The sequence below is a fragment of the Malania oleifera genome, chromosome 1 (genome assembly GCF_029873635.1).
Source record: "Malania oleifera isolate guangnan ecotype guangnan chromosome 1, ASM2987363v1, whole genome shotgun sequence".
NCBI lineage: Eukaryota > Viridiplantae > Streptophyta > Magnoliopsida > Santalales > Ximeniaceae > Malania > Malania oleifera.
In genome coordinates, this window is record NC_080417.1 from 112008090 (window position 1) to 112034640 (window position 26551).

At 38.6% G+C, this 26551-nt stretch overlaps 1 protein-coding gene across 1 annotated transcript; it reads right to left on the minus strand.

Annotated features, from left to right (window-relative positions):
- On the minus strand, window positions 1–26434 carry LOC131152024 (uncharacterized). Its single transcript, XM_058103598.1, has 5 exons — window positions 25982–26434; window positions 1984–2142; window positions 1104–1185; window positions 674–825; window positions 1–378 (listed from the first exon to the last, which is right to left on the minus strand). Exons 1-4 carry the CDS (start codon window positions 26339–26341, stop codon window positions 674–676), a joined length of 753 nt encoding a protein of 250 aa, XP_057959581.1. The 5' UTR covers window positions 26342–26434; the 3' UTR covers window positions 1–378.
- Between the last annotated feature and the right edge of the window lie 117 nt (window positions 26435–26551).

The window sequence follows — 26551 nt, forward strand, 5'->3', positions numbered from 1 at the left end:
TGATCCCAAATATGCAACACGGCAGAACTTCTGTTAATAAATAAACAATACCCATCTCAGAGAGAGAGAGAGAGAGAGAGAGAGAGAGAGCAAAAGACATTGTTTGCACCAAATACCGTTGGAGAAGAGCATTCATTCTATACTAATGCTGCTTTGATACCAATCCAATTCATTTTAAAAAAAAATCATCTTCCTACACCATCATCACCACAATGACAAATAAGCTTCATCGAGCAAGAACCTTCAATCACCCAGCATTGAATCTGTGAGCCAAAGTTCAGCCAAACGGGATGAACTTGTTGACAGGTACACGTTCGGGTTTAGAGATTTCTAATAACTCAACTCAGGGGCCACTCAAGGAAATATCAGGACAATTTGCTGCAGCAATTACAACCATAAAAATCAGCAAGAATCTAACTCTGGGAAACCAATACCTTTTCTCAATGGCCGTGCACACAAACATGCATATAACATATTTAATGAGCTAGGAAATATAAGTCATGAATCGTTCATATCTTATGCAAAATTTGCAAATTGCAAATGGTATGACAGCCAAGAGAGAAGAGAGAGAATACACACACACACACACACACACACACATATATATATATATATCATGAAAAATAAAGATTACTTCCAAGCTGCTTCCAATTTTTAACACACACAGGCAAACCTATTTCCCTTGCTCCCACCCTCCTAATCTCGTCCCTGGGTCATAGTTTGTAAAAAGCCGAAACTCATTGCCAAGTTTGCTAGTGTGCTGGGGCCTGAAACCACATGGAAGCAAACCAAGGAGCTCAGATGCCCGATCCTTCTGTACCTCCCCTACAAGCCATCATAAGGAGTTGTAAGGAAAACAACCATAGAATTGTTCTAGTGAAATAAAATGGTACTTGTTGCTCTTTTAATATCTACCAAATAGACATCAATGGTGGGATCAACAATCAGACATTATTGTCCATGAGATTAATCCAAGTATCTCTTTGACAACCTCAAAGATTTACTATCGCATTGGTAACAGTGGTACTAGGCTATAAGAATGGGTAACATGCACATATATTGAAAGTCATTTGAGTTAGCAGGAGAGGGATACAAATGTCTACCTGTTAGTAGAAGCAAGTAACTTTCTCTTGGCCATGAAAGAAAAGAAATAGTTCGACTGACCTTATCCAAGCACTCCTGGCTCTGTCACCATAAAATAGTATTTCAAGTCACATATGTATTATATTAAAGAATTGAAACAAAAGGCATAGTTTGTTATAAGAACTAAGAATGATAGCAAGCTATTTCAATTCTTTCAAAAAAATTAGCATGTTCATCAATGATCAAAACATCAATCTCAGAACCTCTGACTTCAAGATAGCCACGAACTACCCCCACTTCCCACCGCCCTTTTTTATGGGATAAAATGCATATATTTTAAAAGAAAAAGGTTATTGCACTCATACTTTAAAAACTTCAACATATGAGACCCGTTTAACACTAAAAGCCCCAAAGCTAACTCTAATTAAGAATAGAACCAAAGGAGAACTTGATAAATACTCATAAACACGTATATAACCAAAGGTTTTCTTAACTGAAGAATTGACTCTAAATAATTTATCAGCAATCTAGTGAGACAATTTCTTATTCGTATAAAACACAGAAATGCACATGCCCACACAAATTCTTATGCCCAATATCTTCAATCTATAATATAAGAAACATCTATTTATTATTAAATAGTAGAAAAATATTAACCATAAACAATGAAGCCAAGAAGGTTCCTTGAGAATAGTTCACTAGTAGAAACTAGAAAGTATTTGAAAGCCAACTAAGCAATAATTAATTAATTAATTGAAAGAACATTTTACTTTCCAAAATTGACAAAGTATTCATCTCAATAAAAGCAGATAAAAAAGGGGAAAAAATCAGTAGCACCAGAAAGGCTGAATAATTTAAAACTAAAACAGAATAAAATAAAACTAGGCTCTCACTTCTCACCAAGTAAGGTGGATCTGCAATTACAACTTGATAGGCATGCTTCAGTGCTGATGGCAACTCTTCTGGTTGGTTGTAATCATAGAATGTGAAATCACGTCCATACTCCTCAAAACGCTTGTCATACTCCAGAAGGTGAGCCTTGATAGTAGGGTAAAATTTCTGATATCAAATGAAGAACAGAAGTAAGTAGCCACAAAGTGGTAATACTTGACGCAGATTAATAATAAATAATAGAAGTCAGAAAAATGAGGGAAAGAAGACAGACTAGTTCCAATAAATCAATGCCATTTTCCAAACATTGCAAGCAACTTATTTGTCAAGATTCTACCCAATGTCAGTTGTGAATTTTCTTCCACTTAAACAAAACTGTTTTTATAATTTTTATAGAAACTAAGAATTAACGAATGAAAACTTGATGCTTGCCTATATAATTTATTTACATATGCGCATTATTTATCATTGTGCTCTTGTTACCAAAGTTGTATGGTTTATAGACTGGGATAGGATAGGAATGAAATAGCAATAGAGGGGCATCATTTCAAGGCAAATATAATGCAAAATCTGGTTTTCAAATGAAAAGGATTGGACAAGGAATGACCATCCAAAATTTACCATGGAATGTTTATTCATTTACAAATCCATATTATTCGAGACACCAACAACTTTTGCATGACACTTGCCTTAAAATGTGCCCCTCTTTTGCTTCGCAAACTATTACCACCCTATTCCATTCCATTAACCAGTCACAACATATTTTACCTTTTTAAGGATTTGCCATGCCTTTGTGCCTGGGTCGTGTCATGTCTGCCTCATGTCCATCTCCACAGTCAACACTTCAAAGATTACAATATACTGAGCATGTGCAAAATAAAGATATGTGCGAATGACTGCTATTGTCATTACCATGACAATTTCATTTTTTCAGGCAAACAAAGAAATACACTGTCCCTGTGTCTGGGAGAATCTTTAATTTGGACATGTATGGATTTGGACAAATTTTAATACAAAATTGTACTGAAAATTTCATCCAAATCGGCACAAGTTCAAATCCAAGAACCGAAACCCAAGCTCCCAAATGCAGCATGAGAGAATAGCACATCTCTTATGTGAAAAGTAAAGAGATGTTCTATTGTCATTGCTAGCATAAAATACAGACAGAGAAAGATAAGGAATCCACCAAAAAACAAAGAAACCCAAAAAAAAAAAAAGCAAAAACAAAAACAGAAAGCGCACCCACACCCAAAAAAAAAAAAACAAAAGAAACAAATATAGACAAACAAAACACAAACAACCAATGAAGCAAAGGTATCCAACTTCTCTACATGTCAATCAGAGAAAACCTTTTAAAGAAACCATTTGCAAAACACCATGGCAGAGCTAGGATGACCATGTCACTCCATAAAATATCAGGCTGAGAAGCAGACCCCTTTTAAAATTTGGGTATTATGCCCCAACAATATGCATCAAATCACAGCAAAAAAGAAAAAAAAGCACACTTCAAACTCTCCTTAGCATTACAAAAAAACCCCTGAATTACATGCGCACAAACACTTCAAAGGATACACTCACTGCTCCCTAATGATACAAAACATATAATTCCAGGCTGCAAAGAAAAAGTACAGCGCAAAAACAACCAAATTTAATGTTGAATAATTGGATAAAATGGAAGACCTAACTCAATGATAGGTCTCTCCCTCTATAACATATGTCAGTACAATCCCAATGACCATAATACCCTTACTAACTCAGACTCAAAAACAACTTTTAACACATATTAATAATACTAAATGACTAAACAACCATTTAGCACTCCCCCTCAAGCTCGAGCATATACATCACATGCTCCTAGCTTGTTACAGATGAATTTCACACAAGCACCTCCCAAGGCTTAGTGAATAAATCGGCAAGCTGAAAATCAAACTTCACATGAGTGGTTGTACTGAGCTTCTGTACAACTTTCTCCCGAACAAAGTAGCAATCAACTTTAATGGGCTTTGTCCGCTCATGGTAGACCGGGTTGGAGGCAATATGAATAGAAGCTCAATTATCACACATCAACTCCATAGGCTAAGAATGTGGAAAACCCAATTCTTTGAACATGTTTTTCAACCAAATAAGTTCACATGTAGTGTAAACCATGGCCCTATACTCTTAGTACTTGATCTGGCCACCACAGTTTGTTTCTTACTCTTCCAAGAAAACAAATTACCACCAACAAAGATACAGTACCCAGTTGAGGATTTTGGGTCGGCAGGTGACGTAGCCCAATCTACATCAATACATCCCTAAATATGGTATGACCCCAATCCTAATATAAGAGACCCTCCTCGGTGCACCTTTGAGATATCTTTAAATACAAATTGTTGCATCCCAATGACTTGTTCTCAGAGAATCAGAAAGTGACTCATAACACTTGTTGCAAAAGATTTATATGGTCGAGTGGCTGTGAGATAATTCAATTTTCCAACAAGTCTCCAGTATCGTACAGGGTTAGGCAACAAATCACTTTCATTTGGCACTAGCTCACTGTAAGAATCCATGGATGCATCATTAGGTTTGGATCCCAACAACCTAGTTTCATCTAAAACATCATAACATACTTTCCCTGTGACAAGACCGTTCCCATACGAGATCTCGATGCTTCTTTACCCAAGAAGTACTTCAGTAGTCCCAAATCCTTGGTCTGAAATTTAGTCTATAGAAAGGCTTTAGATCTTGGATGCCTTGATCATCATCTACAGTAATCAACATATCATCTACATACACAATAAACAATATCATGCCAAATGGAGTATGATGATAAAATACTGAGTGATTCGCCGCACACCATTGGAGGTCGAACTCAAGTACAACAACACTAAATATTGACCAAACCATGCTCTAGAAGACTATTTTAAACCATATAATGATTTCTTGAGCCGACACACTAAGCCTGACTCCCCCTGAGTAACAAACCCATGTGTTTGCTCCATATAGACCTCTTCTTGAAGATCACTATGTAGGAAAGCATTATTCAAATCTAACTAATGTAAAGGCCAATGAATAGTAGTGGCTAAGGAGATGACTAGACGAACTAAAGCAAGTTTAGCGACTAAAGAGAATGTGTCTGAATAATCCAAATCATACACTTGAGTATATCCCTTAGCAACAAGGCAAGCTTTCAATCAAGCCACAGAACCATCTGGATTTACCTTCACAATATACACCCAATGACAACCAACAACAAACTTATTAGGAGTAGAGGTGCCAACTACCAAGTATCACTATCCTGTAGTGCAATGCCTCCACCTAAAATTGGACAAGGCTTTAGAAATAGATATTGGAAGAGCAATAGAAGACAAAGTACTAACAAAAACAATAATATGAGGGTGACAAGAAATCATAGCAAACAAAATTAGAGATTGGATGTTGGGTACACAATGTTTACCTTTTCGAACAGCAATGGGAGGATCAACATCCTAGGAAATAGGATCATCTGAAGAGCGAGCTAAAGGCATAGAAGTGGATGCTAGAGGAGGTTCTCCTCCCTTGAGTCGCCATGTGTATACCTAATTAGGGTAATCCAAGCAACGAGAAGGGCTCAAACTGGATGACAATGTATGAGGACTCGGCACAAATATTGGTATAGGATCTGGAAGGCGCAAAGGGAGGGACTCATTAAGGTCAACAAAACTCAAAGGAATTAGAGTAGTATGGTGTAGACTCAGAGAAGGTGACATCAGCATAGACAAAGAATCGATGTAAAGTAATCAATGTAAAGTAGAGCTAAAACATTGATATTCCTTTTTGAGTATGGGAATACCCCAAAAAAATACATTTGATGGCACAAGGATCCAACTTATCCTTTCTTGGAGTTAATTGCTAGACAAAATGCACACAACCGAATATATGAAGAGGAAGGGAGAACAAAGGAGCCTTTGGGAAGATAACTGAATATGATTTTACCACCAAGAACAAAAGATGCATTTAATTAGTGAGAGAGCAAGCAGCAAGCATGGCATCACTCTAAAAAATTTTGGAGACATTCATTTGATACAATAGGGTACAACTGACTTCGAGAATATGTCTGTTTTTCTATTCTTCAACTCCATTTTGTTGTGGAGTGTAGGCACAAGATGACTGATGGATCATACCAAAATTAGTCATACATGTACTAAATTGGGTACTGAAGTACTCCTTAGAATTATCACTATGAAGTATCTTGACTAGCATATCAAGCTAAGTCTTTAGTTAAGAACAGAAGGTACAAAATATATTAAACAACTCAGAATGATCTTTCATTAAATATAACCAAGTCATCCTGTAGTAGTCAATGACAAATGTAACAAAGTACGGAAACTCCATTTCTTCATGACATGACTAGGACCCCAAACATTAGAATGGACGAGCATGAAAGGACTACCTGGCCATTTGTTGATCAGGGAAGCAAACGGAACATGATTATGTTTTCCCAACTGACAAGACTCACACTCAAGACTAGACACATAACTCAAGGAAGGAACTGAATGTTTCAAATTTGTCCAACGACGGATGACCAAGATGACAATGGACTGGAAGTGGTGTAACAGCAGCCATGCAAGCAATGGGAGAAGAAAGCAACTCAAAGTAGTAAAGTCCACAAGCCTCATGTCTCGCGCCAATTTTCTTCCTCGTCTTCAGATCTTGAATAACCACATAATCAGGAAAGAAGGTTACATAACAATTTAGTGCCACTACAAGCTAACTAACTAACATGAGATTGGAAGGGGACTTAGGAATGTACAGAGGAAAGAGAGATAGAGAGAGTATGATTTACTGTTCCATCACCTTAACTATAGTTGTGAACCAATCAGCAAAGGTAGCTTAGGCAGATTTTTAGGATACTAGAGTGCAGAAAAGAAGTTAGTTACAATTGTGATATGGTTAGTAGCAACAGAGTCAATAATCCAAGGACAAAATGGAGAGATACCAAATGACATACAAACTGTGGGATAACTACCCTTTTGAGCAAAAGATGCAATGTGATGAGATGCTTGCTGGGATGCTTGATACTGTAGGAACATTGAATACTCTTCCTCCAAGACAATAATAGTACGTTGTTCACCTGAACAAGTACCTACAAGGAAAACACACTTTTGGGATTTGAGATGCCATCCCAACACACACAACAACCTCAATACAGCAGCAAATCAGAAATACACAATGAGCGAAATGCTCTTGGGATTCCAAAAGTGAGCTTCTAGACCAACTGAAACAACCACAAGTGAACTTCCTGACTAATCAAAACAAAGACAAACAAGTCAACCATTAATTCAACCACGTACGAGTCACCAACAACTGGACATAGCACTGCCACAGCCTACAAAATGAATGTATGATTGCTACCGCTGCTCCAAGAGACTCACCAATGAACTTTGAATGCCAAACAACACCAGATTGCCACAAGTGCATGGTTAAAAAAATTAGTTTTTTTTAACAAAAAACATGCCCAATAGCTTGATATTATGGTCTATGGAAGTAATCAAAACATTCTGCCAAAAAAAATAATAATAATAAATGCAGAAACAGTGGCTGGAATTTATCTCACACGCCGGTGCATGGGGTCAGCACTGCCGGCAGCTTCCAGGTGCATGGGGTCTCGTGAGGAGGTTTCCGGTGAAGGAGTTTTGCAAATCTACAGACCAGAGGGTAATATGGAAGGGTTTTGAAAGTTATGAGAAGGGCAGCGACAGCCAGGGAATTTTCTGCTGATGGCTAAGTTTTACGGCGATCCATGGACTTGTCTCTAGGATGTAGGAGTGTGGTTGAGCCTCTTATACTGATTTGCATAGGATGGCTAGGTTTGGGGTTTGGTTTGGTGATTTGGTTTAGCGTTTGGTTTGGTGATGGTGGCAGGGTTTAGGTTGGATCTTGCACTAATATCATGTTGAATAATTGGGTAAAATGGAAGACCTGACCTTAATGGTAGGTCACTCCCTCTATTCATAATATATGTTAAGTACAATACCAATGACCAGAGTACCCCTACTCACACTTACAAGCATAACTCTTAACACATACTAATAATGCTAAATGACCAAATAAACATTCACATCCACCAAAAAACAGTTCAATGCAAAAACGTGTGTGAGCTGGTCTGTTCACTATGAAGGCACAGGGCACACATCCCAAGAAAGTGCTTTCATTTGCATTAGTCTTATACTAAGGACAGCACGTCACCGAGTAAAAGCTTTGATTTTAGAAAAAAATCTCAGCTCTCCAAACAAAAGAATGCAAAAGAAAGAACCTACATACAGAACATGAGTTAAAACATACCTAAGAAAAAGGATTTACTCAGGAAATCCTCATAAGAATCCAAAGGTGATCATCTACCATCACACCCAAACAAGAACCAAAAAGTATCAAGAACATTTGGTAGAAATAGGAGCATTCAAGCACCGTCCAATCTTATAAAAGCAAGAGACCCCCTCATTCAAAAATCAAAAAATTGGAAATTCTAGGCATTCAAGTTCCCTGGATCATTAAACAAAAAGGGGGGGAAATAGAAGCAACATGGAGATATATGAAAGTAAAAAGAAAAAAGCTTGATAAAACCACAACTTGATTAAGCTTAATTGGCACCAAAAGTTACAACCAGAAAAGCCACATGATAGCTGCCATCCAATCCCTTTGAATATCTGACAGCGATAAACCCCAAAAGACCTTGAAAGAGTGTACCCATAACCAAGCCAAAAACACCAGTATGTCCATAATTAGGGCAAGATTTGCAGCCCTAAGGTTACGTTTGGTTTGCAAAATGCCTATTCCCAGGAATAGATTAATTTTAGTAGGTTAGTTATAATTAGTTTTACAAGAAATTATATTGTTACTATAAAGCAAATAACAATGTGAAACATTTATAAGTCCATAATAAGGAATAGACAAGGAATAACTATTCCCAAATTTCATAATGGGGATGTCTATTCCTTTCTTATTACATGTTAAATGAAATAATTAGGAATATATAAGGAATAACTATTCCTTTGAATCTAAAAAATTAAACTATATTTCATCTTATTCCAACGAATAGCCATTTTGCCGAACCAAACAAACCGAAAAAGATTCTTGTGTTCCTCTCAATCCAAAGGGTCCAAAAGGTAGCAAAAACTGCTCCACTCTATATAGCACCTCCTTTTCTACTAAAGCCAAAGCCCCTAGGTTTCACTATCAAGAAGTCTCCCACGTTCCAACGTGTCACCCAAGCTTCACCTGTGTATGAGAAAAGAGCATTCCAAAGGTGTGATGCCACCTTACAATGCAGAAAAAGCTGAACATTTGTTTCATTGGTCTCACAGCACGTAACACACAAGTCAAGGCTGAGAGACATATAGGGCATTCTAAACTAAAGCATATCATGCCTATTAATCATTTAATCCTATTCAATAACAGAGTCCAGATGAAGGTCTAGATTTTCCAAGGAACCTTGGCCTCCCACATGATATGGCTCCAAGAAAAACAAAGGAAAAAGGGGTTTTTAAAAGGTGTGAGAAGAAGGATTTAGAAGAACATCCCTAAAGAATCGTCCTCCTATACTCTCTCATCTTCCCAACAAATAGGGACAAAATGGTCCAACACAAAAAGCAAGGTGGTAAGCTCATCTGCGGCATCTGCCTCTTTTTCATTGAGATTCCAGAAAAAATGGAAATCCCATAAAAGACAGCCTATCACAAAAAAACATAATAACTGATTGATGCATTATGGAGAGAAGAAACCCTAAGAAAACATGGCAACTTCAACTCCGAAGGGACCTCATCCACCCACATATCCTCCCAAAAGCGCACCCTATTACAATTACCAACTTTGAAAAGGGTGAAAGGAAAGAAATGACTAACCCCTTGGGGCACAAACTTCCACAGGCAAGCATGAGAAGCAATACCACTTCCTCTTGTCCCCCACCAATTTCAATGGAGCCCATATTTTCTTGTGATCTCTCTATGCCATAAAGTTTATTTCTAGTGGAAACCTCTGCAACCATTTACAAATTAGGTAGACGTTTTCCAATACCACATTGCAAAGCCCTAGTCCTCCTTCGAATTCAAGTTTATTGACCACATTCCAATTCCCAGTTAACTAAGTTCTCTCTTTTGCCCTCCCCCAAACTAGACCAAAGAAAGTCATGGATCAGCCTTTCTACAATCTTGGCAATTTTAACCAAATCTCTAAAAAGGGAAAGTAAATAACTAGGACCGTTGGATAGGAAAGTGCTAATGAGAGTGACACAACCTCCAAGTCACAAGTATGCCCCTTTTCCAACTCTCTAATCCCCTACCATTCTTCTTTATCACTAGATCCCCAAAGGTCATGGAGTTTGGATTGCCTCCAAGCGGGAGGCCAAGGAAAGTGGCCACTCAAGAGAAACACACTCTGATGGGGCTTTAAAAGTCTAAAGATCCCTAACGCCCACATTGGAGCCAACCACTGCACTCTTGGACAAATTGATCTAAAGCCTAAAATCCTCTCAAAGATTTTAAGCAAGATAATGACTTCTTGGAATTTCTCAATATTCTTCTTGAGGAACAACATGGTAACATTAGCAAACTAAGGATGGAAACCTCCACTTCCACCCTCCCCACATGAAGGCCTTTGATCGACCCCAAGTCATGGGCATGCAAGAACAACCTACTCAAGGTGTCTACCAACAAAGTGAGCTAAAAAGGAAACAATGAATCCCTTTGCCTAAGCCCCCGAGAATCATTCTCTAGGCTGATCATTAACAATGACTAACAAGTAATTGACCCTAGTTTACCCTACATAGGCTTTCTCAAAGTCTAGTTTAAATAAAAGCCCCCTCTTGCCCCTCTTCCTAACATCCTTAGCAACCTCATAACCCACAAGCACAACATCTAGAAGTAGCTATCGCAAATAAATGCACATTGAGTAGTGGTAACTATATCCCCCAAGACCACCTAAAGTCTCTTCGATAAAACCTCAGAGAATTTTATATAAGCTAGTGACAAGACTAATGGGTCAGAAGTCACTAACTCTTAGAGATATCTCCTAGGGTAATGAATGTAGAATTCACACTATTCCCCACCACCCCATTATGGTGAAACTCCTAAAGAAACCTCAAAATGTTTCCTTTCAAGATCTCCCAATTCTCCTGAAAGAAAGCCATTGTGAATCCATCAAAGGGACAAGCCTTATCCCCCTACTTAACTCAAACTCCATATCTTTGATTTCCTTAACCTCAAAAGGTCTCACTAACCCGTTGAGCTGAACTTGCCTTTATAGGGCTCCAATTGATACCCTCCACCACTGATCTAACCAAGGACTCCTTTATAAACAAGTGTTTGTGGAACTTGGTGATCCCAGCCCCAATTTGGATTACTTCTCACCACATGCCCTGAACCTAACTCCAACTCCTTGTAACTTTTCCTCCTCCTCCTCCTATTTGCCACCCTACGAAAGAAGCTGGAGTTGCAACCCCCCTCCTTGACACATTTCGCTCTGGCTTTTTAACACCAACTCATATCCTCTCTAGTAAAGAGCACCTTATGCTCATCACAAAGATTGGATCTCCCAACATTAGCCTCTTCATTGGCACCACATTTGTATTCGCAAGCATATTGCGCCTTTAGTTTTTGCAATTCGTTTTTTTATGTTTCTGCTTCCCCATCCTCACAGAATTGTCATTCAATAATAGAATAAAACATTGTACTTACTTCCACCTACATTTTCTTTATTTATTTTTTTAGGAAAAAAATATCGTTATCAGAAAAAAGAGTGAACTACAAATATCAAAGGATTAGACATCTATCCTAAAAAGAAACCAGATAAGCAATTACAATAACCACCCCACCCCCTCTGCCCAAGATCTCTCTCAAGATCACACAATAGGAATCCCCTAAAGTGTCCCAAAGAGAGTGCCTGAAAAGAAGGAAATGGCTCTATCCCATAATAGATGGGGAGGTGTTGACATGTCATGAAAGATGCTAGCATTCTTCTTGAACCACAAGGTCCAAAAAGTGAACACAACACATTTCCTTAAAACCATCCTTTCTTACTCCTCCCAAAATCTCAAAACCTCACCATTAAAAAAGCTTCAACAGTGATGGTAGTACCATCACCACATGACCCACATAAAAAAAAAAGGAAAAAAGAAAAAATGGTTGTCCCAAAGTTGCATGACCACTTTACACTTGAGAAAGATGCTCATTGAATTCACCAATTATGAACACATAACGCAAATATCTAGGCTGATAGCCCTACAAGGCCTCATTATCTACAGCAAGTCATTAGTATTAATCCTCTTAAGAGCCAAAGTCTGCATGAAGGCTCTAACAACTAGAAGATATCAACATATGATAAAAATTAAAAAATAAAAAATAAAAACTAATTTCATAGTAAAAGAACCAAAGTATCCCAATCCAAATCCTCAGATCATCCCTTATTTGGGGAACAAAAGAACTCAAAGCTCTCAACAAAATAATAAGCTCATCAAGTTCTCATTCATTGACATTTTTTAATAAATGAAAATCTCAAGAAAGCAGGCCGCCCTTATAAAAAATAAAAGGAATTAACGAAGGCACTATGAATAAAAGAATATCTAAAAAATGCAAAGCCAGCAACCCAGACAAAACCTCACCCACGCAAATATCCTCCCAAAACTGAATGAGAATGAACTAGGTAGGAGGATAGAAAAATTAGCACCTAAGACATAAACTTCCAAGGGCTTGCATGAGAATCATTACCAATTCAGCTAGCATCAACCATTCTCATGCATACCATATACTTATAATAACCTTAATGAGAATGAACCAGGTAAGAGGATGGAAAAATGAGCAACTAGAGAAATAAACTTCCAAGGGCTTACATGAGAAGAATTACCTCTTCGTCTAGTATCAACCATTCTCATGCATACCATCTTTACTTCTAATAACCTTGTGCCATAAGGAGTTAGCCTCCAAGAGAAACCTCCATAAACATTTCCCAACTAAAGAGATGTTTTTAGACAACACAATACCAATGCCCCAGCGCCCTTTAGATTTAGGTCTCTCAAGTCTCAACCATATTTTAATTGACAAGATAATCCATCTTCTTATCATCTGTTTTCAACCACAAAAAATCCCCAGTAAGCATCTTAGGATAGCAACCACACTTGCAGGAACTGTAAAAAGAAATAAGTGGGAACATTAGCCTACTAGCCAATGTATTCCACCACTAGATCCCAAAAACCTAGAGAACTCAGATTACTTCCAAGAGGGAGAACCAAATACATCAGGCCAATCTAAAATGGTAAAACCAGTTGAAACAGCAAACCCTTCTCCATGAGTTGATACCAGCCACCCCACTCTTAGACATGTAGGTCTACAATTTTGAAATCCTCTCAAAAATTTTCTGTCAAATTAAAACCTTTCAGAATTTCATAACACTGTGTTCTAGAAAAAGAATGGCATCATTTGCAAAACTGAAGGTGGGACAGGAGAACTGCCTCCTTACGTACCATAAGAGGCTAAGAGCAGGATCATAATCTAGGTCCTGAGCATGACTAATCAACCTACTCAACACATCAACCACTAACTAAACAAGGAAAAAGAATGTGGATCTCCTTGCCTCGCTCCCCAAGAAGCTTTGAACCAATTCTTAGGCTGACCATTCACTACAACAAACATATCCACTCTAGGTAAACAACCTTGGAAAATCCATTTTTTTTCCAAACCAACCCAAAACACTTCTTCGCCATTACCTTGTCCAAAAAGCCCAAGCTCACCATGTCATAAGCTTTTTCAGTCCAAGGATAACTACCCACCCTCCTTCCCTCATTTCCTCAACCACCTCATTAGCAACCAAAACTGCATCTAGAAAATCTATATGGCAGGCAGCTCCAAGGTGATTGTGCCCCCCAAAACAAATCAAAGCTTTTTGGACAACTTCCTATAGAAATCCTAAATCACCCCCCCAATTTGCTTATGGTCTTCCACCCTGCACCCCAAATCTAACTCCAGCTCCTTAATAGTAAGGCTTTTCCCCCTCCTCCCATAAGCTACACTATGAAACAATGCAGAGTTGCAATCACCCTTTCACCCACTAAATCCTCCACTTTTGCCTCAAACTTACGTCTTCTCGAAAAAATATCATCTCATCATTACTAAGGCAAACCCTCTAGCCCCATCAAACTCAACATCCTCCATTATTTTTTATGTCGCAAAAAAATGCTCTACTGTACTTTCAAATTGTTCCTTCACAAGCTTCAATTCTTTCATAAATTCAAAACATGCCCATCCCTAAAGAACAACACTCTCTCCACCAAGTCTTGAACACAATCCCAAAAAGTAGGGTGATTCAAATCCAAAAGAGGTGGAGCCCCACTAAAACGAATTAGCATCTAACTAGACAATGATATGAAGTCGGACTAACTAAAACCGCATGAAAAACATTCAGAAACATCAAACATGTCTTCCTAATCATCAGCAAACAAAAATTTACAAATACGAGAGGAAGCTAACCTACCTCCCAATAGCTAAAGCAGTATCCCCTAGCCCACATACCCAAATAAAGGAATCCAACATCTTCATACTATTTGTCACCCTAGAACCCCCCTAATCAGTAACCAAAGAATCAAGTGAAATTAACCAAAACACCTCTTACCTCACCCCAATCCCCCCCCCCCCCCCCCCCCCCACCCCAAGGACCTGCATCCTCATTAGATTGTCGACTGCAACTCACCTACATATTTCTTGATCTATGTCATATACTCCATGTCATATCTACAAGGAAGCCAAAGCTGGCCCGTGAACAAACTTAAAACACCACTCCTCAAAGCCCCTCACAGTCTGAGAAAACTGACAACAAAAGAGAGCCAATCACGCACTCTCTTACAGATGCTAACCTAGTGTCCCACTCAATGATCTATCCTCCCCCCATCCAAAAAAAATTGCTCCAGAAGACACCAATCTTTGAACCTAGACTCCCAAATACTTCTACGACAAAAAAAAAAATCCACCTCCCCTGATTTAGATCCTTGAAGGAACATAATATCAAGAGAAGCTCTACTAATTAACTCTTTCCAAGAAAGAAGCATCGTTTAATAACAATAATTCTACCCAAACTCCTACTTCCATTGTCATAATTAACGGAAGCAGCAAGTATAACTTGCTCTCTAACTCCAAAGCCTTTTTCCTCTCCCTAGCAACCCTGCTACCAATTCTAACAACTTCCCCACATGGGTACACAAGGCTAAGGCCTAACATATTGGGAAGGGTTTGAGCATCCCAATTGTCCCTCTCATCCCCTAGAAGGCCCAATATTCCCCTGACTAGTCATGAGAGATTTGAAATTAATAATAGGATGCATCGGAATAGGAATACCTTTGAAAATTGCAGCACATTTCACAAAGCCCCAAAAAGTTTGTCACCACAATTACAAACCATATTATCCAAGAAAGGACTTGGGAATTGTATTTAAAATCACAGAAAGTGTAACATTGGAATTAAACCCTCACTATACAAGGTCAGGATCCTCCAAAAATCCAACCTCATATGAATCATGAACTTTCTCAGCAGTATTAATACAATGTGTGTTTAGAATTGAGACCTTAAGATTCTGTCCCTACCTTCGTTTACTATCTCTTGAGACTCCGATCTGCCTTCATGCAGGTTCTCGGCTCTTTACACATCTAGACCTTCCCTAAAGCAGCTGATCCAATAACAAACCTGGCTCAAAGCGATAAGGCAATAGGACCATCTTCCTATTCTGCTTCATATCATCCCCCTCGGCTCTCATCATGTCCTTCACCTCTGCATAAGCCTCTGACAGCCAAAGTAAAACCTTCTATGACCGAGGCAAGTCCAAACCACTACCTTCAATGCTGTCATCTTCACCATGCACCTTCACAACTCCACCATTCATGACTACTACACAAAATCCCAATGCCTCTCTCTTCTATTAGGACCTAGTTTTCGAAGAAGACGACGACCAGGTCTCACTTTTACAAACTCAAACAAAACAAGCCCTTGAAAGATTCAGACTCTTGCTTGTTTCTTTTGGCATGAAAGGGTTCTTTTCAGGTGGTTGATGTCCTTAGTTGGGCTGCTTCATACCCTCTAAATTAAAGTAGGACCAATCAGATCCCCATGAGTATATCTTTCACTCATTTTGCCTTGTATATGATTTATGAAATTGGAAACAAAATTTAAATTGTTTTCCTATGAAAGAAGGGGCATCCCCCTGACCCCCTGGACATTTGAGATTGCTTCTTCCCCAACTCTGGGGGCTGGTATTTCTTCACCCCAGAAGCAGTTAACTACCAGTCTAAAATTTTGATTGCAGACTTTAACCAAACTTCAATGTCTGTCCTCCAACATATTGTGCATCTTCCCAACCTCACAGTCCATTCTAATTATTAGGATGTTTACACATGGCAACCTTGCCAAAAGTCTCAAACATCCTCCAGTGTAGTCGCTGCAGGAATCTTCACAGAACCTACAAGTTGTAGGCCCAAGATAAAGTGGTGGCAGAATTCTTTAACTAAAGAGTTTTTATTAATGTAAGTTAATTAAACACATAAATTACATAATATTACACCCACGCGAGACACTCACTCACAACACTGGCACTCACTTGCACTTATGCCATACCCCACTCACGAGCATACACATAACTTAATTTCCATATGCATCCCATAAGAGTGTTACCATTTTTTATAGATGCTGGAGGTCGGTAATTACATGAACACACCGAGGAGAGAAAGAGAGAGAAGACTTCTAGACAGAAAATTATGGGGAGTTAGTGATGACTCTCAACAGACAACATATCCTCCTCATATAACTGTTTGGCTATAACCATCTGCTTCTAAATGCTACTTTGTGCTGCTAGACTATATATACAGTTATTACAACATAACCAGTGACTTGCTCCTTAAATAGCCTCATTTCATCTATAATCTATTCCTTTCAATTCCTAAGAGTTAGCCAAAACTGTAATCCCATTCCCATTATTCCTGTCAATTCAATAACCTTGCTCCACGAATGAATTCAAACTCCATTACAACATTGCAACCAAAAGCAATTTCATAACCTAATGTCTAACAATATAGATTTAGAATTGATATCATTCTTGATATGTCAAATCCAGAGTAAATAACACTGACTTATAAGTCAATGTCTTTTGTTCTCTAAGGTGACAAATTAACAGCACAACATCCTTTGAAGCGAAATTTTTCTAACAGCAAAAGATGTTTTGATTGGCTTCTCCAAGAGGCCTTCTCACCACCCAGGAGTTGCAAAAATGCCATTAACACAATAAATTGCATAAGCTTCTAATTAAATGGGCTACACTAAATCAAAGATCCTCACATGCAGGCATGAGTCAGGACATATAAGTGGGCTTTGCCAAATATAAATGGCTCATCCTCTGCATGGGAGGAGAACCCAAGCGACCACTCCCAAAATGGGACTATTTTTCATTCCATTTTGTTAGTCATTCAACGTGTCTACAAAGTACAATGATTCCATTCCTATCCTGATTCCATTCCAACCACAATTTTGTTCCTACATTGACTCTATTCCAAAACCTAAACGTAGCAAAATTGTGTTAGGGCTAGCTCATTTGATAATTTGAGGATAATTCCTTTTTAGAAAAATGTTGTGTAATGTTGCCTAACCCATCTTATAGTTCACTTTCAAGATCTTATATTTCTTTCAATCATTAGAGAAAAAATTAATTGAAGTCATTCTCTGTCTCTAATTAAATTAATTGAAGTCATTCTCTGTCTCTAATCTAACCTGCAATAAATGATTAGCATATATGGTCAAAGAAATTTTTTTGATTAAAATATAGAATTTATACAAAAATATTCTAACACTTTAAAAAAAATTTATTTGCCAAAGAAAAAGTATAGATAGTTATGGGTTACTTATAAGTAGAAATAGGACAAAATATATATAATGTAATTTCAGCCATGTAAGGAGGAATATTGAAGACAAGATAAAACTTCATAATCAAGAAATCAACAGCATTAATAGATTTTATGACTTTGATTCTATTATGCAAGCGAAGGAGAATTTGAATAGGATATAGTACATAGAGTCAAAGTAGGTTGGGTAAAATGGATGAGTGTGTCGGTGTGTTGTCCAATCATAAATACCATTAAAATTAAAGGAGAAGTTCTATAAGACTATTGTACGACCAACATTGCTTGATGAATCAGAATGTTAGGCAACTAAGATGAGAGGAATGGTATATTTCCAAGAGGGGGGGTGAATTGGGTATTTAAAAATTCTTAGGCAAGTGGGTCCTATTTTTGGAACCACAGCCAGTATTACACAACCCTAGGGTCTTTCTAAGCAATCACAATTACCACAAATATTTAAGCACACAAATATTTAAAGCAAATATAACAATCACAATTAATTAAATATTAACATGCAAGTGCTGAAAATAAATAAAGAAGGGAGAAAGAGCACAGACACAATATTTTTTACGAGGTTCGGTTGTACCCACCTACGTCCTCTCCTCAAGTCAACCTGCTTGAAGATTCCATTACCTTGCTCACTTAACCGGGCGGAGCAAAAAGTCTTACAGCTCCTTACAGGGTGGAGTCCCCTTAGCTCCCTTAACCGGGCAGAGCCAAACCGTTGCAACCACTCCTTACAGGATGGAACACTTCCTCCTCAGGCGATACCCCACGCCTGGAACACGGTTCACTACTCGAACCGCAGGGATACAAATGACATGAAAATATAATTTTTAGTACAACAATATGCTTCTCAAAATAAGCAGAGATGTACAAGTTAAAGCACTATATGCACTCTCTCAAATGATAGGATTTAAAGCTCAATAGAGTTTGGGACTATTTTCAAAATATTTTTTGCAATCTTTGAATGAGATGTATATGATAAACACTTCAAAGATTCAACCCAAATAAATATTTTTCCAAAAATATTTTTCAATAAAAATGTAGGAGAACCTAGGGTTTTGCTTTCAAATGATTTTTGCAACATAATATTTATCTATGAAAGCACAAATGCAAAGAGGCTTTTCAAACACAACATATATGAATGTAAATATGTACTCAAGCCCTTTTGAATAACTCACAAAATTTCTCCAAAAATGATATGTAAGATAAAAGAGAGAGAGGAGAAATTTGATGTGTAATATAAAGTCTTTCAAGCAATATATATGAGTTTATATATGCTCAAGACTTTTACAAATAACCAAAAAGGATTCTCTCCTAAGAAGAGATTTCAAAATGGAAGAGTGGGAGAGAGTAAAATGATATTGTGTATTTAAAGGAATGAGTGAAAATTCAAGCACAAGGAGTCACTTGTAGTATATGGTTTCTCTACAAATGATTTTGGAAAAACAAGATTGTAGGAGAACCTATCAATTAGTCCTCAAAAAGATTTTGCAAGAAAGAATGAGTGGGAGAGAGCTTTGTGAAAGAAGAAACGATTGGAAAAAATATTTCTTCATCATTTTGTTCTTACATACAATCCAATATATAATACAATTACCTATTCTAAACAAGGAAACAATTTCCTATTGAATAATATCAAATCTCCCATAAATACTCACTTTCCTAATTTGTATTTTATTTACAAAGATATTCGGGTTTGATATTTTAACACTCCCCCTCAAGTTGGATCATAAATATTAATCATCTCCAACTTGCTAATAAGATCATCAAAGCTCTGTCGTCCCAAGCCTTTAGTGAGGATATCTGCAGTTTGTTCCTTGGTAGGTACATAAGTCATACATATAATTCCTTCTTCAATTTTTTCTTTGATGAAGTGTCTGTCTACCTCCACATGTTTAGTCCTGTCATGTTGGACTGGATTAAGAGAGATGCTAATAGCTACCTTATTGTCACTGTAGAGTTTGATAGGAGGGTTCACCGGTACCCGTAATTCCTCCAATAGTTTTCGTAACCACAATCCTTCACAAATCCCTTGAGCGACTACCCTGAATTCAGCTTCAGCACTACTACAAGCCACCACATTCTGTTTTTTGCTTCTCTAAATCATGAGATTTCCCCAGACGAATGTACAATATCCTGTGGTGGACCTTCTATCTTCCACTGATCCTGCCCAATCTGCATCTGTAAAGATCTCTACTTCCTTACTTTCACATTTCTTAAAGAAAAGTCCTCTTCCTGGGATCCCTTAAGATATCTAAGGATCTTGTATACAGCATCGAAGTGAACTTCCTTTGGTGAATGCATGTGTTGACTTACTACACTGACTGCAAATGCAATATCTGGTCTAGTATGTGATAGGTAGATCAGTTTGCCAACCAATCTCTGATACCTCTCCTTTTCTACCGGTTTTCCACAATCTTTAACCCTCTTTACTGTTTCTATCAGGGTTTCGCTGGGTTTGCACCCTAGCATGCCAATTTCAACTAGGAGGTCGGTAACATACTTTTACTGAGAAACACTAATCCCCTTTTTCATTCTTGCCACTTCCATGCCCAAAAAATACCGCATCTGTCCCAAGTCTTTAACTTCAAATTCAGTAGCCAGAACCTTCTTCAATCTCTCCATTTCTACAGTATCATCACCAGTAAGGATTATATCATCAACATACACTATTAGAATTGTTTTCTTACCTCCTTCAGACTATTGAAAGAATAGTGTATGGTCTGATTGCCCTTGTCAATACCCTTGATTCTTTAGTACGTTTGCGAATCTGTCAAACCACGCTCTTGGAGATTGTTTGAGGTCATATAACGATTTCTTTAGTTTACACACTCTGTTTTCTTCACCTGTTCTACTGAATCCTGGTGGTATAGTCATGTAAACTTCCTCTTCTAATTCTCCATTTAAGAAAGCATTTTTAATATCAAGTTGTTGTAGTGGTCAATCTAAATTGGCTGCCAGAGACGAGAGAACCCGAACTGTATTTAAGTTTGCCACTGGTGCAAATATCTCAGTATAGTCAATGTCATAGGTCTGTGTAAAGCCTTTTGCAACAAGTCTGGCTTTATATCTTTCCACTGTTCCATTAGATTTACATTTCACTGTGAAAACCCATTTACAACCTACTGGCTTCTTCCCTTTCGGTAGATCTATCAACTTCCAAGTTCCATTTTTTTCTAGGGCTCGCATTTCTTCCATGACTGCCTCTCTCCATTCTGGTATTTCTAGAGCTTCCTGAATGTTTTTTGGTACTTTCATCCTGTCAAGATTAGAGACAAACGCACGATATCCTGTAGACAAGCTTTTATAAGACATGTATTTCGACCAAGGATATTGAGTACATGACCTGGTTTGTTTTCTGATTGTAATAGGTAGATTGATATCATCAGGTGCAGAATTATCAGAGGAAGACTCAATTACCAGATCAGGATAAGTCAAGGGCTCATGATTGTTCGGAGCCATCACCGGTTCCAACGCTCTTGGTGCCTCAGGTGTGAGATTCTCCCTCTCCTTTGTTTTCGGCTTTCTTGAGTAAACCAATATGTCTGCATTATTTTGCTCTCCTGCATCTCCCCCTGAGGGTAAGTGTGCAGTTGTGTTTGGCAAGTCGGGAAGTAATGTAATGGAAGACTCAATAGATGGGTCAGGGAATGAAGTATATGGAGTAACTGTAGATTCAGTAGTAAAAGGATCAAAGAACCGATTTTCACTCCATTGCTCCCCCTGTAGAGAGGGCTTTGTGAAATAAGGAGTGGTTTCAAAAAAAGTGACATCAAGGCTAACAAACAGCCGTTTTGAGATCGGATCATAGCATTTGTAGCCTTTTTGGGTAGGTGAATAACCAATGAAGACACATTTAATGGCACGAGGATCCAATTTATCACGATGGTGTGCATGGACATGAAAAAAAGCAATACAACCAAAAATTTTCAGTGGGAGACTGGAAGGGAGTTGAGAGGTAGGAAAGTGTTCCTGAAATTTCTGAAGAGAGGTGACAAATGAGAGGGCTCGACTTGGCATTCGATTAATGAGATGTGTGGCTATTAAGATGGCATCACCCCAAAAATAATGTTTCATGTGGGTAGTAAACATTAAAGTCCGGGCTACTTCAAGTATATGTCTATTTTTTCATTCAGCAACCCCATTTTGTTGAGGGGTATCCACACAAGAACTTTGATAAACAATCCCATGATCTTGAAGATAAGTTCCCAGGATGGTATTGAAATATTCCGTACCATCATCAGTAAATAGGATCTGAATATGAGTCTGGAACTGTGTATGAATCATGGTATGAAAATTGATGAAAATGGAGCGAACTTCAGTTTTGTCTTTCAGTAGGTAGACCCAACAAAGACGAGTATGATCATCGATAAAGGTCACAAACCATTTTGTATTGGTGCGATTTAGGGAACGTGAGAGACCCCATACATCACTGTGAAACATAGCAAATGGGCGAGATGGTTTGTATATGGATGATGGAAAAGAAGTACGACGATGTTTAGCAAGCTCACATACTTCACATTGAAACTCAGAAGCCATTTTATTTGAACAAAGAGAAGGAAACAAACGTTTTAAATATTGAAAATTGGGATGACCCATCCATGAATGCCATAACAAAAGTTCACTATTTCTAGAAGTAGATGCAGAATCACAAATTGCAGTATTACATAGTTCACTCAAACTTGCCTCCTTAAAGTAGTAGAGTCCCTCATGTGCTTTAGCAGTGCCAATCGTCTTCCCCGATGATAGGTCCTCAAAAACACAATGGGAGGAAACAAATTTAGCGGAACAATTCGGGTCTTTTGTTAACTGACTAATAGATAACAGATTGCACGATAACTTGGGGACATGTAAGACTGATTGTAAAGTTAAGGAATCAGATATGCGAACACTTCCTTTTCCAGCAACTGGGGAGAGAGATCCATCTTCAATTTTTACCCTCAAATTCTCGGCATATGGTGAGTAGGATGAAAAATATTGATACAACCCAGTCATATGATCGGATGCACCCGAGTCAATTATCCAAGGACATTTGTAACAAGATGTGGTTTTTAAAGATGACAGATGATTACCTCAATGAGCCAGGGAACCAGAGGAAGACTGACCCGATGTTTGCATTGATGAAATCATCTTATATAACTGATCCAACTGTTCAGAACTGAATGCACTGCTGGACGGGGTATCGTTGTTCTCTCCTTGTGATCTTTCAGTTGATCCGCCAGTGCTGGCCTGGTACCCACAATTTTTTTGGTATTGTCTCGATTTCCAGTCTGCCAATTTTTCATGAATCTCCCAGCAGGTATTTTTTGAATGACCTGTTTTTCGGCAATGTTCGCACCATATTTTTCCTCTTTGTGGTTGTTGACTAGGTCCTCCTGGGCCTTTTAATGCAAAAGCTGAGGCATCTGGCCCAGCATGTAACCCATCTAATTTTTGGGCGAATACAGATACAGCCGGGTCCAGCCCAGCAGATCCATTTTGAGGCCACAACATCACCTGCCTCCTATTCTCTTCCCTCCTAACCTCTGTGAAGACTTCTCGAGTTGAAGGGAGAGGTCGCCGGCCAAGGATCCGTCCCCTCACGTCGTCGAGTTCTCGATTCAGGCCAGCAAGAAACTCGAAGACCCTCTCGTTTTCAAGCCGCCTTCGGTATCGCGTGCTATCGCCGGAGCACTCCCACTCCTCGTCGATGCTTAGATCGAGCTCCTGCCAGAGATAACTCATCTCCATAAAATATTCGGTAACACCTCTCTCGCCTTGCCGCATCTACCACAATCGGGTCTTGATGTCGAAGATTTGTGAGTAACTTTCGACATCAGAGTACGTCTCACATACGGCTTCCCAGACCTCCTTCGCCATCGACAAAAACAAATAAATTTTTCCGATTGATGGTTGCATCGAATTGACGAGCCAAGCCGTGACCATGGAGTTTTCGGACCTCCATCTTTGCAAGGCTACAACGTCGGAAGGATCTGGTTTCCTTCGCTCACCTGTAAGATAACCAAGCTTTCCTTTTCCCTCAATCACCAGTTTCATGGGCTGAGCCCACTCACAGAAATTTTTTCCGTTTAGTTTTTCCAATGAGAGTGGAAAGACTGTGTTATCATTCGTACCCCCACTGGACGTAACCTCTAAATCTCCAGTGATGTTTGCAGAGGAGGTAGAGCCTCTGCTGTCAACCATCGTTTAGCTGGGTTTAAGAAACCCTAGCTCTGATACCATGAAAGAAGAAACGATTGGAAAAAATATTTCTTCATTATTTTGTTCTTACATACAATCCAATATATAATACAATTACCTATTCTAAACAAGGAAACAATTTCCTATTGAATAATATCAAATCTCCCATAATTACTCACTTTCCTAATTTGTATTTTATTTACAAAGATATTCGGGGTTGATATTTTAACACTTTGATCTTTAAAATAAATGCCCAAAATATGAAAGGATATAAATTAATATTTTCAACAACAAATTTAAGAGCTTTGGGCAGGTATTTATAGAGTTTTCAAAAATATGACCATTTTCTGACCGTTGGGGCATTAAACAAATATTAAATTTGAATTTTTGACCCTTTTTCAGCTTAAAAATTGTTCAACCCGAGAGGTCGATCAACTAGGACTTGGTCCAATCGACTGGCCAAAGGCAAAAATTCAAATCCACGAGAAACGGTCGGCTGGGGCTCAAGATCCGGTCAGCCAGATCATGAGGCCGGTCGACTGGGACTTTTCAGTTCATTTAGGGTCGGCTGGGCGTTTGAATTTGACCAGAAACGTGATCCGATTGATTGGGGTTTTAAAGGGTAATATAAACCGGTCGGCTGAGACTTTTGTAAAGTAGGCCAAAATGATAGGCCGGTCGACTGGGCATATAAAGCTTTGAGTGGCCGATCGACTGGGGCCATTTAATACTGGCCAAGAGGACATGACGGTCGACTAGGCCTAAGAGGCCGGTCAATTGGGCACCTTGAAAAGCTTAGTTTTTAGCCCACTTTTGATGTTAAAAACAATTTAAACCTTTTGTATGATTTTAACTTTCATGAAAAAGGTTTTTCATGAAAGTGTTATTCCCCTAAGGTCAGTCTATGACCGTCATTGAGTTTAGCATCATATCATGTAGATCATGCATATAACAATACAAATATAAACTAAATGCATTACAAATATAAACATGTCTTCTTTTCTTGCTCTTTGATTCTTCATGGAATACGCCAGACTGTATAAGCTTTAAGTCCCTTCTTGGCTTCCATTTTCCCTTTACCTTATGTGTGTGCTGAATTATGAACCTACTCAAATACTAAATGCGCACATAAGATACAAGTGGTTTATTATTATCAAAACGATATCAGACTCAAAAAGCCAACATAAGAAACAACACACTCAAAAAGTAAAAGTGATTGAAATGCACATGCTAAGGTGGTTGAGCGGTATAACATTAAAGAATTAAGGAATGAAAATTTTAGCAATAAACTAGGCATAACACTAGTAGAAGATAAGATAAGGAAGGGACGACTTATATGGCTTAGACACTTGAAATGTAGGTTACTAGTATACCGGTGAGAAGGAGCGAACTAGTCATTGTAAATGGAACTAGAAGAGGAAAGGGTAGAACCAAAATAACTTGAAATGAGACAATGAGAAAGGACTTAATAGCTTCTAAGTTAGTAGAAGAAAATGACCTTGGTCTAGTGAATTGACTCAAAAGATTCATGTAGCCGACGGGGACTTCAGCTTCTTCTTCTTCTTCTTCTTCTTCTTCTTCTTCTTCTTCTTCTTGGTCTTGTTATGTGTCACTTATGAGTTGATTATAATTTATAAGTATTCACGGATCTGTTATGAGATACCTAATATTTTCAATAATTGCGTATATTATTCAACTAATATTTAAGGAATAAAAGTGAATTATAAGTGGGAAATTCCCTCTTTATATGCATGCATATGGGTTATGAGACCATAATTACAAAAAAGGGGGAAAAAAAAAAAAACACACGCACACACGCACACGCTCACACACGCGAAACAAAACATTAATCCCTGACTCTAAGCCTTAGACACATTTTCTTTTCATTTCCTTTTTATTTCCCCAGTTTTCTCAGTTATCGAGCAGGAGGTTACGTTCTCATACCTTAATGTACGCGAAGAGGGTAGGGCAAGCGATGCAAGCGACGGAAGACCTCGTGGACTGACAGAGAGTAAAGACTTCCTGGGCCAAGGTATTTGCAGTGTCGGGTTCATACCAGAACTGGCTCAGCCTCCAGTCCTCGGACAATAGTGTTACCTCATCGGAGCCTCCGTCGCAGGGTGTGTCCTCGGCGATGACCTGGTTCTGTTCGGCAAGGAACTCTTTGAGAGCTTCGAGGGCTTGCGAGCTCAGCATCGGTGGGTCGTCGTCGCCATCTCCGCCAACGCCCTCGCCCTCGCCCTCGCGAGGATCGTCAAGTTTGGGAAGAGCGATGCTTCGCTCAGCGTCTCCTCCCACGTCCATTCCACTGCCCCGAGGCCAGCGTGAAACCGCGACAAGCTGTGTTATATAAAATTGGACTGGCGGCACTTCTTTTTGTTTGCACCTAAAGCGGGCAACTTGCATTTACCGACGGTAATAATTCGTCGCCAAATCTTGATATTAGTCTCAAACTTTTGAAATGGGCCAGAACTGTCCAATTAACCAGTAGTCGTCAATTACTGATTACGTTTC

What these genes read in the sequence shown, in the direction of transcription:
- LOC131152024 (XM_058103598.1), bottom strand. Translation starts at nt 26,341, where the DNA reads ATGGACGTGGGAGGAGACGCTGAGCGAAGCATCGCTCTTCCCAAACTT. An exon ending in TTGCAGATCCACCTTACTTG is followed by an intron (nt 1,186 to 1,983) that starts GTGAGAAGTGAG and finishes TTATGGTGACAG; the next exon opens with AGCCAGGAGTGCTTGGATAA. An exon ending in TTACTTGCTTCTACTAACAG is followed by an intron (nt 826 to 1,103) that starts GTAGACATTTGT and finishes GATGGCTTGTAG; the next exon opens with GGGAGGTACAGAAGGATCGG.